This window comes from Hylaeus anthracinus, unplaced genomic scaffold (genome assembly GCF_026225885.1).
Source record: "Hylaeus anthracinus isolate JK02 unplaced genomic scaffold, UHH_iyHylAnth1.0_haploid 11994, whole genome shotgun sequence".
Taxonomy (NCBI): domain Eukaryota; kingdom Metazoa; phylum Arthropoda; class Insecta; order Hymenoptera; family Colletidae; genus Hylaeus; species Hylaeus anthracinus.
In genome coordinates, this window is record NW_026534341.1 from 8,952,614 (window position 1) to 8,968,890 (window position 16,277).

The following is a 16,277-nucleotide window of genomic DNA, read 5'->3' on the forward strand; positions in this document are numbered from 1 at the left end:
ACTCCGCGACATTTGTCACGGTACCAACTTCTGTGAAAAGAAAACTGACCTCCTTCGAATTTGTAACTGCTGGAATTTATCACTCGTATGGTGCCAGGCGAGACCCTTTTTCCCAGTGGAAAAGTGCTCCGAAGAAATATGATGAGATAACCCTCTTTGGCATGGATTTTATTTTGCTTTCAAAAATAACATTTTAAATTCAATTGGAAGGTGAAATTATTTCTTGGTTACTTGCACATATATTTATGAATTGATTAACATTCGACTGAATCTGCCGAATTATTAGAAGTATCTAGAACAAATATGCGGTTCTTTTAGTTGAGCAACCCTGGTAAACAAATAATTAAAATTGACGAGAATCCCTCCGAATTTATTTACAAGAATTGTTTCGACCCCTAATTGACTACACGGTGCAACAGAGAGTTAAAAAACCAGTTTGGCGTGGAGTCACGCGTTTCAGTCAACGACAAATCATCGAATGCGTCTATATACTTGCGTCCCGACGCGGCATTGATCACGACGTAAAACTATTGCGTTTGCACTATTCACGCCAAGTCGGTCGTCTCGAGAAAAGATCAATAACGTGTTTCAATTTGTCACGCTGGCCAAGGCCGTCTCTCGCGCCTCGTTAACGAGAGAAGGACCGGTTGAGCTCGATTTCTGATGGACATTCTTCGAATCGACGCACTCGCGGTTCGATCGAGCACACGGTTCGAGTTTCGACTCAGATGGCGACGAGGTGCGAAGCCGCGGCAGGACTGCATCGTCCACGTGCTCCTTGGGACGTTCACAAGATAATGCAGCAGGCTCCCTTATCAGTGGCACGAGGGAGGCGCCATCGAGCCACTAGTCGCAGAAACTGGTGCTCTGTGCACGCCATCTCTCGCGGGGTGGCGCCAGATCAGTCTTAAGGGTTGAAACCCATCGGTAACAGTCGTGTAGAGGTTGTAAATATTTGGTATGAAAAAGAAGAATATTCGACGTTGTTGTATTGAAAAGTTACAATATTTCTTGTACTAATTGTACCGAGCGTAATATATTCCCAAATGGAGATCGATAACCAACTTAATTCGAAGCAGTCGGTAATGACAGCACAGCAGAGAACCTTGCGGAGAGTTTCTCATTGATTTTTCGTTGCGTTTGTAAGGGGATGGAACAGATGGCGAACGCTCGGAGGCCTCGTGAGCATGCGTCAACTTTACACACGTGGTCAGGTGTGGACTTGTCAACAAGTTCGTGTAGAAAAATTCCCATCATTAATTAGTCTAATTATCCCTTTCAAATAGAAAAGTTCCTTGCAATGGCTACACTCAATCTTATTATACAAGAACTTCTTGTCACTTACAATTCACCATTGTTCTTTCAATCACAATATTCATATAATTATAATTACGCGTTGAATTATTTACAATTTATATTATTCACCATATTTGCAATTTAAATGTTTCCCTATCTGTAATGAAATTCACTTCGAACGTTGCAGGCCATTAGGAAGCAGAATCTCATGTATTAATCAATACCATTTGGTTAGGAATATAATGAGCGACGTAAAATTTTGTTCAATATGGTTTTCAGTCGTAGAATCATTATCTATATTGTGCTAGGTCTTTTTCTAGTGAACTGGATATTAAAGAACTAAAAGTAATCTACTTAGAGCTTCTATTGAATGATTCGTTTAAATATTTTAGGCTGTAGAAACCATATTGAACTTTCAACAATAAGTGAAATCAAGGAAATCTCAAGTCTTACCTTATTGAGCGTCTCATGACTAGTCAGAATGTGCTGGCTACCATCAGGATGAAGAATACGATCGACTGAATTTGGTCTAGGAACTCCGTCCAGCTGTCCTGCCTCCTTCAGCTGGGGTGGCAATGGCGGGGGTGGCAACTGCTCCTCCACGCCTCTGCCAGTATACCGCGTTTTCTGAAATTCAAAGTCGATTTTCAGTAATGAATAAATTCGCTCTTAAGAGTATCAAATTTCCCTAACTCCTCTCAACTCGGTCACCACATCCACCACTAACAAAAGTGCCTATAAAAATGCCTATCAACACAATAACCTGAACTTCTAACTCAATTTTAAAAACCGTGCACATGTATGATAAAATTCATTCCAGACCAACTGACCATTTCAAAACTCATTGCTCGAAGGGTTAAAACCATCATTTGAATAACAAACAATATTACGTAACTACCTTCGTCAACTTGATAGGACGTCTCGCGTGAAACTCGACGCGTTTTTGTTCTTCCGTCTCCGTTCGCGCCTTGAAGAGGCAGACCTCGCACGGTCCGATTTTGGGCACGTTTAGAAAGATCATCACTGCGTGTGTCGTCGACGAACCAGAAGAAATCGATAAAAGAGGGATGTAATGCATACGGGGGATGTACACGAGCGTTCGGCGCGGTTTCGACTGGCTGCCCTCGGCTGCGAGTGACACACTCGTCGCATCAGGTTTCGATATCGGCGACGCTCCGACTTTCATAGGATAATCCCCCTGAATCCCGGATTTCATTTCATTATCGCGGCCGCGAGGGGCTTCCAGGTACGACGTATTCTTTAAGGGGACTGTGCCGCGTCGATGATCGCGGAGAACGTTTACCGAAACCTTTTCGTTTCATGCGAACACGCGCGTCTTTGACCGTAAACGCTCCTAACGTTGCTCTCTAAGCTTCATTTGATGACAGTATAGTTATAATAATTGCCTCTTTGAACTCCTTTGTCGAGGCCCATTCTACATTCCTTCATGTTCAAATTAATAATGAACAAAATTGTTTCAAGATACCATACACTACAAAATTACAAAATGATTCTTCCTGATGGAGCACACACTTGAAAACTTGGAAAATTCCCAATTTAGGTTTTTGACATATTGTACATACAGTGAAACACGTCTCACTGTCACTCAATTCACTGTTAAATTTATAAAATGAAAATAAATAATGGGATCTTTGAATAAAATTTACTGCTACTTCTATACTATTTTAGTCGTGTATTATGTCAGCATATGAAAACGTTTGGAGGTTTCCAAGAATGTTTTAGCACAGCCTAACTACATTTGTATAGGTGCTATTCACAACGTAAGCCTAATTTTAGAGTTTTGTGTTACGTCCTTACGTTGACCGTTGTGGACTGACCACCCAGAATATCCTGTTCGACCTCGCTACAGTTCTCGCGTTGAGAACGAGAGAAAAAAATTTTGTTAAGGAGTACATGTCATCAATAACTATGAATCCAAACACAGAAGCTCAACTTAGAAATTCCAGAAATGGATTTTGGTTCATTCACATAAAATTCAGCATTATTTAGCAGTCTAACTTCGCAGCCACGGATACCTATTTTTCTCTCCACACGGCGCAATAAAAAGAAATAAATCGATGGTACTTGAAGCTCAATTTTTCAACCAGTCAATTTCCCATCGCTTTAACGCTATCGTGTCGGTAAATGAACTACACGTTGATCTACGTTCGGCAGCCGGCTCGTATAAATAAACATCGGCTTCCTGCTTTTCAAACGAATTTAGCTGAAAGCCCCGCGCCGAATTTCGAGGCGTTTTAAACGCATAAATACCGAAACGATGACTCGATTTCGGTTGGAAGTAGGGGAAACCGTATTAACGGTGTCCCTTTTCTGCATTTCTATGAATTATTCGCTACCACGTGATGTCAGATTCTGTTATATGTCCATTCATGCATTAATCGAATTTTTAGTAATAATATTGGTTGAAAACTAACCATTGCGTTCTATCCTTTTTCCGTTAATAATGTTAAGGATAGAATAAGGATAGATTAAGCAATATTCTTGTAAGTGGAAGTGAAGGCTACGCAACCCGTAGGGGAGCATTAGAATAAATACATAATAATGGTTAAATATTCTTAGGATCTGTTCCTTATACAAGATAACTTTCCTATTTTTGCAGAAAATTTTATTTGAACTCACATGATTCCAGCAGCATCCGCAAACATCGTTCCAGCGTTTCGAATCATGCGCGAGAGCGTTACGGTTACCGTGGTGTACGGATTGACAGGGTCTCTTTGTTCTTCGTCTGCGTACTTTTACGGGCACACCGTACATATAATCGCTGAACCGACGTCGTGAATGACGCACGATAGACACCCAGTCGATCATTGTTTCGTAGCGTTGAACCGCGCTCGACGTTCACTTCGATACGACTACTTTTAACGAGCTTCGACGCAAAAATGTTTTCAGTTTAATGTGATGTCAACTGGAATTCGTCCACTCCTCGGACATCTCTATTTCGGAAAACTACCTGCTAAATACTCTAATTTAATCTTTTATTTAAATGTGAGATCGTATTTCTTAGCTTCTGTTAGAAAGGAATTATAATTCAACTTCGTAGATTTCTACTTTTATCAAATTTGAATCGTCTTATCTTTAGACACTTCACTGCAGAAGTTAATTTCCTTTACTTCTGCTCGAAAGAAAATCCAATTTAAATCTTTGCATCTCTTTGTTCAGAGACACCAAATGAACTTCTCCTCATAAAGGCCCAATAATTTCCGCTTCTCACTTTATACTTCAGCGTTTATATACCTCTAAAAATCTCGCAGAGTAAATATCCATGATTTTCGAACTTCACAGAATGATTGCACGTTTGGAACGAGTATTTTTCATTTAAATTTCCTCTTGTATTTTTAGTTCCCTTTTCGATTTATTCAGTCGACTTTAAATCTACTCACAAAGAAGCGTTTCCACTCTCCACTTCTTACTTCATCGTTTATACGCCCCCAAGAATACTGCAGGGTGAATATTCAGCCGTGACTCTCGAACTTCACAGAATCGTTTCACCGATACAAAATAAATCATCGAGTCTCGCAGCTGTCTCATGCGATCGAGCAATTTTCTACCAGTCACCGTTACGGGCACGGAAACATTTGGATCGCAGGCTCCCGTTGGATCGTTGGTTAAAATCTGCCAGCACTCTTTCGACGCTATTGCTTTTCTGTCGGTTTTTCCTTCCTTCAAGATTTATCACGGGGTACAGCCAAAGAAAAATTAAAATTTTCAGCGTCCGTCGAGTCTTGTAGCTTTCCTTCCTATTCGACGGACTTCTGTCGCGAATTTCAACGCCGAGTCGTTGGTTCAAGGTGCAGAGATTCACGAGGAGTCGTGAAAATGAGGAATGAAACGAACGAGGGAGCCAATCAAATCCCGATCGACACGTCAAGGGGAGTGGTGATCCCCCGATGTTGGGGTGCACGACAGAAAAAGGGGTGTAAGAAGCTTGGTTGTTGAAGAAGTAATGGATAGAGAATGCATTTTATGTATTTATAGCGATCCCAGACCTACAGTTGATCCCATTAAAATGCGTACCCTCTATGTCTATTGAAGAAGCTTATACATTATTTTGTATTACTTTAGCCAAAGAAAAACAAATTTTAATTGTTATAAAATAGTGTGTGTTTCCTGAGACTATAAATAAATACTGATCAACGAGTGTCTGTCGCTTCCTATTTCGTTCTAGTTCCTAAACAAATTTCAGCAATAAATTTCAATTTCACTTTCCCATACCAAGAGTCGCGAAGAAGGAAGAACGAACGCACAAAGACCAAGTCAATCGATGCTACTCTCCGATCGAAGTCGAGAAACTCGCGACCCCGTATCGTCATTGCTAGCGGGGGGGGGGGGGGGGGGTGTCGGATAATAAAAGAGCTCCCATAAAAAGGAAGAAACTCTTTCGCTGAAGTAGCGAACAGCGCTGGCAATTCCTCTAACGATCCCACGGAATGTTTCACGCTAGATAAAGAAGTGAGAAATGAAATTCGAAGACAGAGGGGCGGAAGCGAACGTCTATAGGTTGACGCTAATGGAAGAAAAATGTTTCCCATTCCATGGATTCAACGACGTGTGTGCCACCCTTCTTCTCGCCCCCTTATCCGCGAGAAATTCTCCTGTTCGCGGGAAAATTGGTCCTCCTGTGTTTTCCCGCGATGCTATTTTTAAACGTCGTCCAAAAGAAGACAATGTTTGGTGCTCGTTGTTCACGTTTAATGGGGGTTTCGCGCGTGGAAGAAGGCAAACTTCAAAGCGGTTGAAACCGTTTATGCATTTCCAAGAATATCAACACACCACCCGTGGAAATTGTTTACCAGCGAACCATGGACGCGGGCAATATAGGTCCGACTAGAAACGCGTTACGTGTTTGGAACACTGCTGGCCGCATTTTCTTTGTTATTCCACCTTAAAAGACCTTTCTCACGTTGAAATCACGACTCACCACGAGAGCACCCATCTGTTCAAGTATTTTTACGCGTGAAGCAAACGTCTCTGGCTTTCGACAGCTGTGAAGATTGGTTTTGGGGAGAAGACCACGTGATAGGTTTCGATTTGAATAGAATTTCATTAGGTAGGTGGAAATCTGATGAAGTAACGAAATAATTTTGTTAATAAATTTGATTTGATCAGAAAAAGTTGTTTAAAAGAAAAACGAGATTTCCTTGTATAAAAGGGACGTTGACCCTCGCAGTTTCGGCTTCTATATATTATTTCCACGACCCAAGGCTTCAAAGATCCGTTTCGTTGGCGCTCGTTTTATCTACAGCTAGAGGCTCTCAAGCACTCGATTTGACGACGCTCTTCCGAGAACAACGGAAGAGTTTGGCAAGGTCGACTTATTCGTGTCAACTAACAGATCTTCTTTTTCATCCCCAGCACTACGATCCACGTGTTCCCGTTTCATCGATCTTCCTCCACCCTCGAGAAACGACTCTGGCGAATGAAAGCTTTCTTGGCTCTAATCGAAGAAATTCTCACTCGAATCACTAAAAATCAAACTTTAAACGCCACAGGACACTATGCAGTTAAACATTCTATCACTGGTTGACATTTACAATTTATTACAGTATTTGCATTTTCAGGATTGAGAAAGTCGAAAACACGGAAAAAGCACTCGACACAAATTTTTTTATAACTGAGATGACCAAAATTTAATCAGAATAACAAACTCAATAATGATTTACTAACAGTTAGACTTTTATTTGATCATTCGATTCTTTTTTATTTGTAATTCAAGTTTCAATTTTTGTTTAACAGGTACAGAGCTACTCAAATCATGCTCGTTGTTCAAAATTGTTATCTAGATAAGAATTTTGGTCATCTCTGGTTATCAGGGACGCAGACGCGTAGTCACGAGCACAAGTTTCGAGGAGAGTTCGAGTTTCTACCTCGGAGGGATGGACGTCGGCGTCGGTACTGTCGTAAGAACGTCTCGACGTTGGTGGTTGCCACGTTCCGTCGCTCCTACCAAGGCGTCGTGGTCTAATTCCGACACGTTTCTCCTCATCCAACGCCGCGATGCTGTTTGGCCAACGCGCGGCGATCGAACGATCGCCTTTAAACTCGTAAACAAGCATATTTTCGCACGTGCTCCGTGTAAGCGCGGTTACGTGGCGACAGAAACATTAATCACTTCAACCTAGGGAGATTTATCTAATGGAACGTTTTCAGGGTGGAATTCTTTGCAGACAAACGTAATTAATTATTGGGGAATCAAAAAAGTCAAACGAATACAATAACGATCAGTCACACGAGAACGAATTTTAATTTTACGATCCTCTTCTAATTTCGCAATTCATTATGCTTGTTCATATGGCTTTGGAAACTGGCTGAAACGCTAGCTCTTCAGAGAATGCTATTCAATGCCTGACAGAAGGTACAGAATCGTTTTCATATTTTCCTGACACACGGTTCGAAATAGCCCGCTCGATGTGGCTCGCGATTCATACAAGAAAGCTAACAAATCTGTGCGTTATAAATATTCTCAGACAATGGAGATGTCACGCTGTTCAAGATCGATGCTCGACGGTATTGTCTTCACGCGGAAATTTAACCGAAAATTTACGCTCTGGTCTGATTAAGCGGCCGCTTAATTAAACTTCGCGCCGCGAAAACGGCAACCGCGTGGTTCAATGGCACACGATCGCGTCGAGTTATATTGGGAGTTATTTATAATCTACACGCTGGAAACGTTAGGGTTGTCTCATTCAGAGCCTTCGTCGAATGTGTCATTGTCGTCGTGTTCAAACTGATAAGGTTTGCAATTGATAGGAATTTTTTTTAGGAAAGTGACAGAAGAATAAAATGATTGCAAACGGAGCTTGTTGAATAGATTCTTGTGAAATTGAATAAAAATTTGATAAGTACACTATGGTCGCTCTGTTCAAATAATAACGTCCACGTGATTTTGGAAAGTTGCCACCGTTTGTTTGGGAAGCCACGCTTTCGCGACAGACTAATTCTATTTGGTAAACATTCAGACTCACCAATTCGCTCAGATGTCACCCCACACTTTGAAAACCAATGTCGCGATAGACTAAATAACTAACAGCGTGGCAGAATTTTGCCAGGCTTATCAGGTTGGTGAAATCAAATGGAATACATTACAGCTGGCTAGACCGCAGCTTCTGCACTTGGTTGGCAAGCAGGAAAGCCGCGAAACGGCATTGATGATGCTGGCGCGCTAATTTCTGGAATGATTTACAAATTGTCTGGCCGCGAGGGAATCTGCCAGTTTGAATTTTTAAAAATGTTCTGGGTCATAGAAAAGGACTGACTGGAAAAATGATTTTGATAAGGTATATACTACTGTTGCAAAAAATACGTAAAGGTATTCCGCGTTTCTGGGCGTCAAGGTGACATAACCCCTCGAATAAGAGAACAACAGGGGTTGTTTGCGAAGAAGAATTTCCCCCGGGGTTATCGATTTTATGAAACGAGTCTCGTCGCCGATCGTCTCCCAACGAATTCCATTCCTCACGTTTCCAAGACGCTGCAGAATTCCGCAAAGAAAGCGGCGGAAAGATATAACAACAACGGTGGGCTGTATCTTGAACCAAGATAAAGCACATCTCCTTTTTTCCGCCCTGTTCGCTACGGAAATGAGAAAACGAAAAGGAACGGGGGAGTGAAAACCAGGCTCCCGGAAAATTATCGTTTACCCTTGATGCAAAACAAATTAATTTCTGCTTTTGTCATTTCAAAGATAGCTCCTTTGTGCCCATCTTCAAAAGAGAATTATTATTAACGTCGACTGCGAGCTCTCGTTAAATTTGTCAGGAGTATTTCTGTTAGCAATTGTTTTTGTGTAAACGTCGCGGTGTTCCTCGGTGGAAGTAGGAGGAGATCATCGCAGGGTTTAGTCATTGAATGTTATCGGCGGTCGCTAAACTACCGACGAGCGTTCGAAGTCATGTCAGCATAGGGATTACAAGGGATAAACTCGTCGGTAAGGAAGGAATCAGTTGAAGGAACTGAAGCAGTCTGCAGGAATCTGACAGGTGCCTGCATTGCCAGTCGAGTATTGTCAAGGCATCGTCGATCGATTAAATTGGAGTGGTCTGATAAAAATAATGTATGTGCCATTTTACAATCTTTAAAATTTGAAGAAATTCAATGCAACTATTTTTAAATCTTTGTAAAATTTTGTAGTGCCTTAAAGAAGTCTCAAATTTAGGGTTAAAATGTTAAAAATTATGTATCAAAAATTGTTTTCTGCATAGCTACGATTGCTCTAGGCGTACCCTAAAATAACATCGTGTGCGTTCAATACAGATGAAGGTAATTATATTTGAAACTGATAATTATACTGACGTAACATTAGCCTGCATAGAGGAAGCGCGCCGAAGCTTAAAATTGACCCTGGCCATTTTGAACGTACTGTTAGTACATTGTTATAATTAATTCACACACCACATTACATACATATTTACGAACCTGAACTTCGTCTACGTGGTCTGGAACATCGGGACTGGCCGACCTGCGGCCATAAATGTTCGACAGAGTCTGGTTCACGGGGAAGGCTGGACCACCCTGCAATAATCATACGATCTGAAATCATTCTCGTTCTATAGACAACAAAATTATAGATACACTGGCTAAGCTTTGGGCTTTTAATTAATTAATATATTATAATATATTAAAATAATGAAAAAATTGAAAAATATCGAATAAAAAGATTCAAATTGGGAAGAAAGATAAATAGTATATTAAATTATTTTACTTGACTTTCATTTTCTTATTATTCCAAAGCCAAACATTATCTGTAATGAATAGGTAGTCGAGACTATGTCGAATATATGTACTTTGCATTGTCTGACTAGTAACGAGCCTCATCCACTTGCAGGTCGTTTCCAGGAACCCGACAACTGATTTATTTGATTATAATCATCCACGGAGCGAATATTAAATCGTATAATTAGCAATCTTGTATCGCAGCGGTGTTTCGTCGTTTCGAATTCGAGGCATCGCGTCGGCAAGCGTAAACGAGAGAGGGTGATTTAATTTCTGGATCAATTAGCCATTTAAGCCTCAACTCGATCCTTGCTCGCAATTTAAACTTCGGCACCGACTCCCCTTGTTTTCTCCGTCTTTGCAGCTCTCGGATCCGTTTAGCACGCGGTTCGATCCTTCATCCTCCCTTCTCGCCAGCCCTCCCCATACCGTGACCACCGTTCTACAGGAAGTATAAAACCGTGGAGCCCGGAAGGCGTGCAAATAAATAGACTCTGTGAGACGCAAAGTCAATTATCGTTGAACGGGAAACTTACGGAAGTTCCACGCGACCGCGTTAAAGGAATCAAACGGAATTATTCATGACGAACTTTCGATGCGCAGGTGTGTTTAACATCCCGCGCCACTTTTCCTGCGACCGTCTCACGGCTGCGCCCTTTCTTAAATATGCACTATCGTTGCTGTAGTCGTCGCCTGCCCCGTTTAGTTTCGCCCTGCGAACATTGACGTTACCCCATTGCTCTCGCGTTACCAAAGAACGTGCGAAGAATTTATTCTTTCATTTCCTTGTATCATTGCGTCGAGGGAAATAGGACACTGCGATTTGTTTAGGTTACTTTTACCAGCGGCAGTTCTTGGCGGATTTTACGAGGCTGTCGGGGAAGGATGCCTGGTGATCAGTATTATTTACTCGTGTTTATGGCGAGTTATCAAAAGATGGTATTTATTATTATGTATCACAGTTTTCTTTATTGATAAAAAATTATTCAATTCTCAAATGTGTGTGTAGTAAATAAAAATATATGGTTTGAGGGATGTCACAGAGGTGTTATAAAAGAATGTTCTTTCACACTTATATTCAGTTACTTAAAATTTTGGAGTACGAATCATTTATTGTTAACTTTAAAATTCCTTTCACTTCTACATAGAAGCACCCACTGTGTCCAGTAAGCTTTAACACCACAAACTACGTCTGCTTTCTCTATCAGACTATTTTCCATTCCAAGTATGGTAGCACATATCTTAAGCCAGGGTGTTGTGACTGTTAAGGGTTGCGATCAGATAAGAATCAGCGTTCCCTGCCGCAGTGGAGTCGATAGTTTTCCCAGGCAACCGCAATAGACCCTCAAACACTTCACCTATCTCCACTTTACCGCGTCTTCGTAATAGATATACAACTATGTCAACCTGAAGGAAAATTTCATTTGCCAAACGTACACTCGAACGCGAAGAGGACTGCGCCGTCGTGGACGGGGCTTTTCACTCCTGCCAGAGGCTGATAAGAAGGGATTGTCGGGGGAAATAAAAGGTTAAGGATCGATTTATCGTGGAGAACGTAAATGCAAACGAAAGACCACTTTTCTCGGGACTGACGTTCGAGGAAACTGGTAAACGGAGCCAAAAATAACGCGGGTACGTGTTTGACAAGCGGCAGACTGGGTTTAGGATATAGGATCGCCTATGGCAGTGGTTCTCCATTTACATTAAGAAGGGAACTCGAAAAGGTTTCGTCATTTTTGCATTCAAATAATTTGTTGCAACCCACTCGATAGTTGTGGCTTCTCCTTTTTACATCTTCCACACACGATACGTGAGAAGTACTAGTAGGTTATACCGGATGACCATATGGTTCCCATTGAGAATCCCTGGTACGTTTCTTTTCGTTCGACATATTTTTATTTCACGCTCACGACCGAGAACCAGACATGACAGCGATATATTTGAATCGCGCTTAGCCATGCGTGCAAATTGAAAGAAAATACGGCGCGACCATGTCGAAACAACCCCCCACATAGGGTGGAATTTGTTTGCCATTTTTGATAAATATTATATCAAGTATACATAGCGCTGATCACGTGACAGCGACAGGTAGAATTTACTCATAATCATACTCGACAAACAAATTTTCCAGTTTGCCTGTTATTAAAAAATCACTTCGCTTATCAAAACACAAAAATTTTGTTTCTTTTTGGACCAGACATTTTAGAAGATCAAATAAAAAATCTACCTGACACTGTCACTTGTCACAAGTGAAAGATTCCGCGTCGGTTTCCACGTCCGTTCGATTGATTATTTTCGGCTGAGATCCCTCCCAGCAGTTCTCTACCCGCCAGTGGAAGAAAGGCACGCGTGATCCCATGAATATAGCCGGCCAGAACAGACGGATTCGAAACCCACTTGTGCGTCGAGTTCGTTTATCCAAAGATGAGATGGAGCCTCGAGTCTTCGGTAAATGTTCTGGGCTACGTGCTCCGCTGTGTTTGAAATCTCGAGAGATCCAGGAACTCTTCGAATGCACGGAGAAGGGGCGCCAGGAAACTTTCACGAAGATAAATTTCGGAGAAAGCTGGCGCAGAAAACAATACGTCTGTTCCTAGACCCTCGGCTTCGATCGAAATTCAAGCTGTCGTCGAGCACAAGCGGGGATACCGTTTCCTTTTTGCCTACGAATGCGAATTAATCTGGGACCTCGTGGTCGAACGTGTTCGTTTCCTTCACGGGGGATGAGGTAAGAAATAGAATAGTAACCATTGTTAAACAGTAGTTTGGCACATCATTTCATAAATGAGTTGGAGGAATAAATTTCAGGCCGGAAAAAGGTACACAATTTATGGATTAATCGATACAGACATTTATTAATTTATGAGTTCAGGCTCAGCGTAATGTACAGCAACACTTAGTACTCTTGCGGTAATACAAAGCTAACTGCCATACATTCGAATCATCCTCTCGCATACGCGCTGTATGGTTCGGATATAAACAGTAAGGGGCTAAATACAAATTCTACTTTACAACAGTAACGATTAGGTTACTTCGAAGTACATTGATGCAAAGGATTAAGTACTCGAAACAGGTTATACGCGTCTGATACACTTCTGTAAGTAACCTTATGCCACTGTCGAAACATTGAGTTAGGCGAGTTGGACGTGTTATATCCGATAAAGAGGTATTTATACCTCAGGCTACTTCAGCGTCGAATTTCGATAATATTACCGCTCGTGGAACTTTCGACTGATGCCTGCCTGCTGGCACGATATTCCCGTCTGATGGCAGTTTAACCGTAACTACTGACAGCTGGCGTTCGTCTAGTCACCTCGGTCCAACCACAAAGCGTCAGTATCCGCTGGTTAGCCCACCGCATACATCCACGGGAGTCGATCGTCTCGCTAGAAGTTGGGCGTTCCCAATAATCCCACGGTTCTTGATTTTGCGTTGGCACAGAGCTCTCGAATCGCTGGGAAATTTGTTAGAAACAGGGACCGGAAGGCGAGCATGAGGCTTCCGCGTAAATAGGAAGTCTCCGCGTGGCGGAAGAGACGAAAACTTTGACGACCAGACGCACTACACATCGATCGCCCCTACCTTTGAGTCTCTACGCCTTCTCGGTTCCTGCTAGGAATATCTAACCGCTACAGTGGAGAACACGTTTGCCTATAAAATTAAAGGGAAGTCAAAGAAGAAACTTTTTAACAATTCTGTCACTATCTCAATTATGATGAAACCTGAAACCTTATCCTCAAAATCTTCATCCACGGTCGAAACGTCAACCAATAAATTCATATTTCCGTGTTGCTTCCGCAACCATGGGAAGTTATTACTTTTCCTTGCCAGACTGGTTTAAATTTAATTCTCACCGACTTCGCAGACACGAGATTCACGGATATCCAGTTCGAGCAATCCTCCGGCGTCGCAAAACGACGTTGTCGTCGATTCGTTCGCGCAGCGTACCTATAGATTCTTTCGCCCCCGCTTAAAGGAGCCACTCGATAACAATGGACGAGAACCAATCGTTGTCGAAACTCGACCGTCGACGCAACGAGGAACGGTCGTGATCAAATACTCCCGAGCCGTAAATCCGAGAGCTTCTGAAAAGACGTTTCGACGATTCTGGGACGATGATCGAATACGCGGATTCGCGGTACCGTAAAGCGATTCTGCCTTTCGATAGACGTCACCAGCTCGCCCCCTGTCACCCCTTTAGATTCACCCAATACACCCCCTCGCGTGATTGTAGATGCCGCGAAGCGTCGTGGCAGACTTCTTGGAGGAGCGGGAACGGATACTTCCGGCTTGTGCATCGCAGCGTCGAAGCACGTTCTTCCAACCCCCCCTTGGGGCGATGAACACACATATCTAGTTCGATAACTCGAGAAACTCCACCCTCGAACGCGGAAGACTGATGTACTTCGCGTCTTGGGTTTATATACTGTCTATTTGTCTTCTTGGTATTTACCGACATCGATTACTATGGCCATTAGAGAGGGATACACAATCCAAACTCTCGATGGGTCACACAGGAGTTCTTATCGGGGTTCGAACGCGGTACAAGGATGGCATTTTCAGGCTTTTATGGAATGGTGCTTGTCGATTGCTTAAGATGTTAATTTTGAAACTATTGCATAACAAATTATGAGAATTTTTTCATGGTACTTATTCTTCTAACCTCACCGTATTCACAATATTCTATTTGGATTCATTTTTATCGATAGTATGACTTCAGAATTAATTTGTTTCATTCCTTAATAAAAAGCTATGTTACCCTTATATGGGTGACGTAGCGACCAAGGTGTTAAACCAGAACTAACTCTTTATACATATTGTACGTTTGCAGCAAGAACCAAATAAAAAGGATTTGTCCTGTCTCAAACGCTGTGGCATTATTAGTTTGATGAAATTTGAAATTTCAAAGCTCACAGCGCTAATGAAAATCTTGGGAGTATCAACTGTCGTTCATAGCCCTCCAACACTAAACCAGAAGAGCACGGTTACAGTATAATCCGTCGAGTTCGTCATCTTTACGAGCCATAAAGGACAGTATTGTTAGACTACGAAGTAGCCAATTTGTTCAGAGAATTTCTCCGCGAACAGCATCAATAAGTTGATTCGATATTACAAAGGAAACCTCAGTTTCTACATATTTCGACGACGAAATTCTTCTCCATGGTATAATAGAAACCATTTCCCTAAGAAGATGCTCTCTGGGAGTTCTCGAGGAGCAGTATAGATATGCCTAAGTAAATACTTTGTTCCTTAATAACGTCCAATATATTTCCTATCGGTTATTGGCTTCCCCTTATTTGGTTGAATAAATTGGAAACTCGAGCACCCGATCGTCCCGTCAGCAACGTCGAAGATGCCGTTTATTGGCCCACTTTCTTCGTTTGTTCTTCATTGGCTGACATAAGCCGACCCAATCCGCGTCGTTCGTGAGAAAACACACTTTTCCGCCTACTTTGTCGCCTGGCTCCAACGGTGGATTATAAATTGAGGCGAAATTATAGAGTTCCGTTGAACTATTGGCAAATTGGGTTTGCTGATTCTGCGATTGCTGCTTGGCCGTGGACCAACCAATTCTACCAAATGTATCATCCCGGTGCATAATTAATGTCTCAGCTTTGGTACCGATAAAATACATTGATAACGCGCGGTTCTAGCAATGGAAATTACAACCTTACCTTGCAAATATATACATATTGATCAAATGAATTAAAAGGGCTCGAGACACTGGTGGACGAAGATTGCAGGTATAATAAAACGAGGAATAATGGGAATTATATCTGGAGTAATTTGATAAATGTATAGACTTAAAAAAAGTGGCCATGGGCGTGACCAGCACAAAAGATTTGGATTTAGGATTCCTGGATGGTCTCTAATGCAATGTACATGTTCTAGAGGCTACTGCAGCATTGAAAAGTCAAGTCTGCAGCGGAAAGTCGTGCCAAAACATTCTGAAAGAAACCTGAATCTATTATTGATGCGTTCCTGTACGCGGCCAGTGTTCAATAGGAAGTCACGATCAATCGCTGTCCAGCAGAAGGAGCTAAATTTTAGAAAACCCTGGCTAAAGGTCAAATATTCTTAGTCTACAACTTCATCATTTTTTTCATGTATGCAGAGATATTTGTATTTTTATGAAATTTGAAACTGTTAAATATAAAAAGAGTAAAATGAATATCTTGATTGAAAGCAAGAAATAATGATTCCTCGTTTCTCATTTCTTAACTGGATCTCCAATAATTTCGCGCGAAGAG

At 41.8% G+C, this 16,277-nt stretch overlaps 1 protein-coding gene across 15 annotated transcripts in view; it reads right to left on the reverse strand.

Annotated features, from left to right (window-relative positions):
• LOC128888423 (disks large homolog 4) overlaps positions 1-16,277 on the reverse strand; it is a 283,226-nt gene that overhangs the window by 212,586 nt on the left and 54,363 nt on the right. For 12 of the 15 annotated variants that reach the window (XM_054145263.1, XM_054145265.1, XM_054145262.1 and 9 more), the window contains exons 3-4: positions 9,730-9,825; positions 1,750-1,923 (exon numbers count right to left, since the gene is read on the reverse strand). In XM_054145263.1, the coding sequence (XP_054001238.1) occupies positions 1,750-1,923; positions 9,730-9,825 (270 nt within the window). Of the gene's footprint in view, positions 1-1,749; positions 1,924-2,194; positions 2,376-3,936; positions 4,234-9,729; positions 9,826-16,277 lie in introns of those variants that run through there. The other 3 variants (XM_054145274.1, XM_054145275.1, XM_054145266.1) reach the window with 3 other exon arrangements.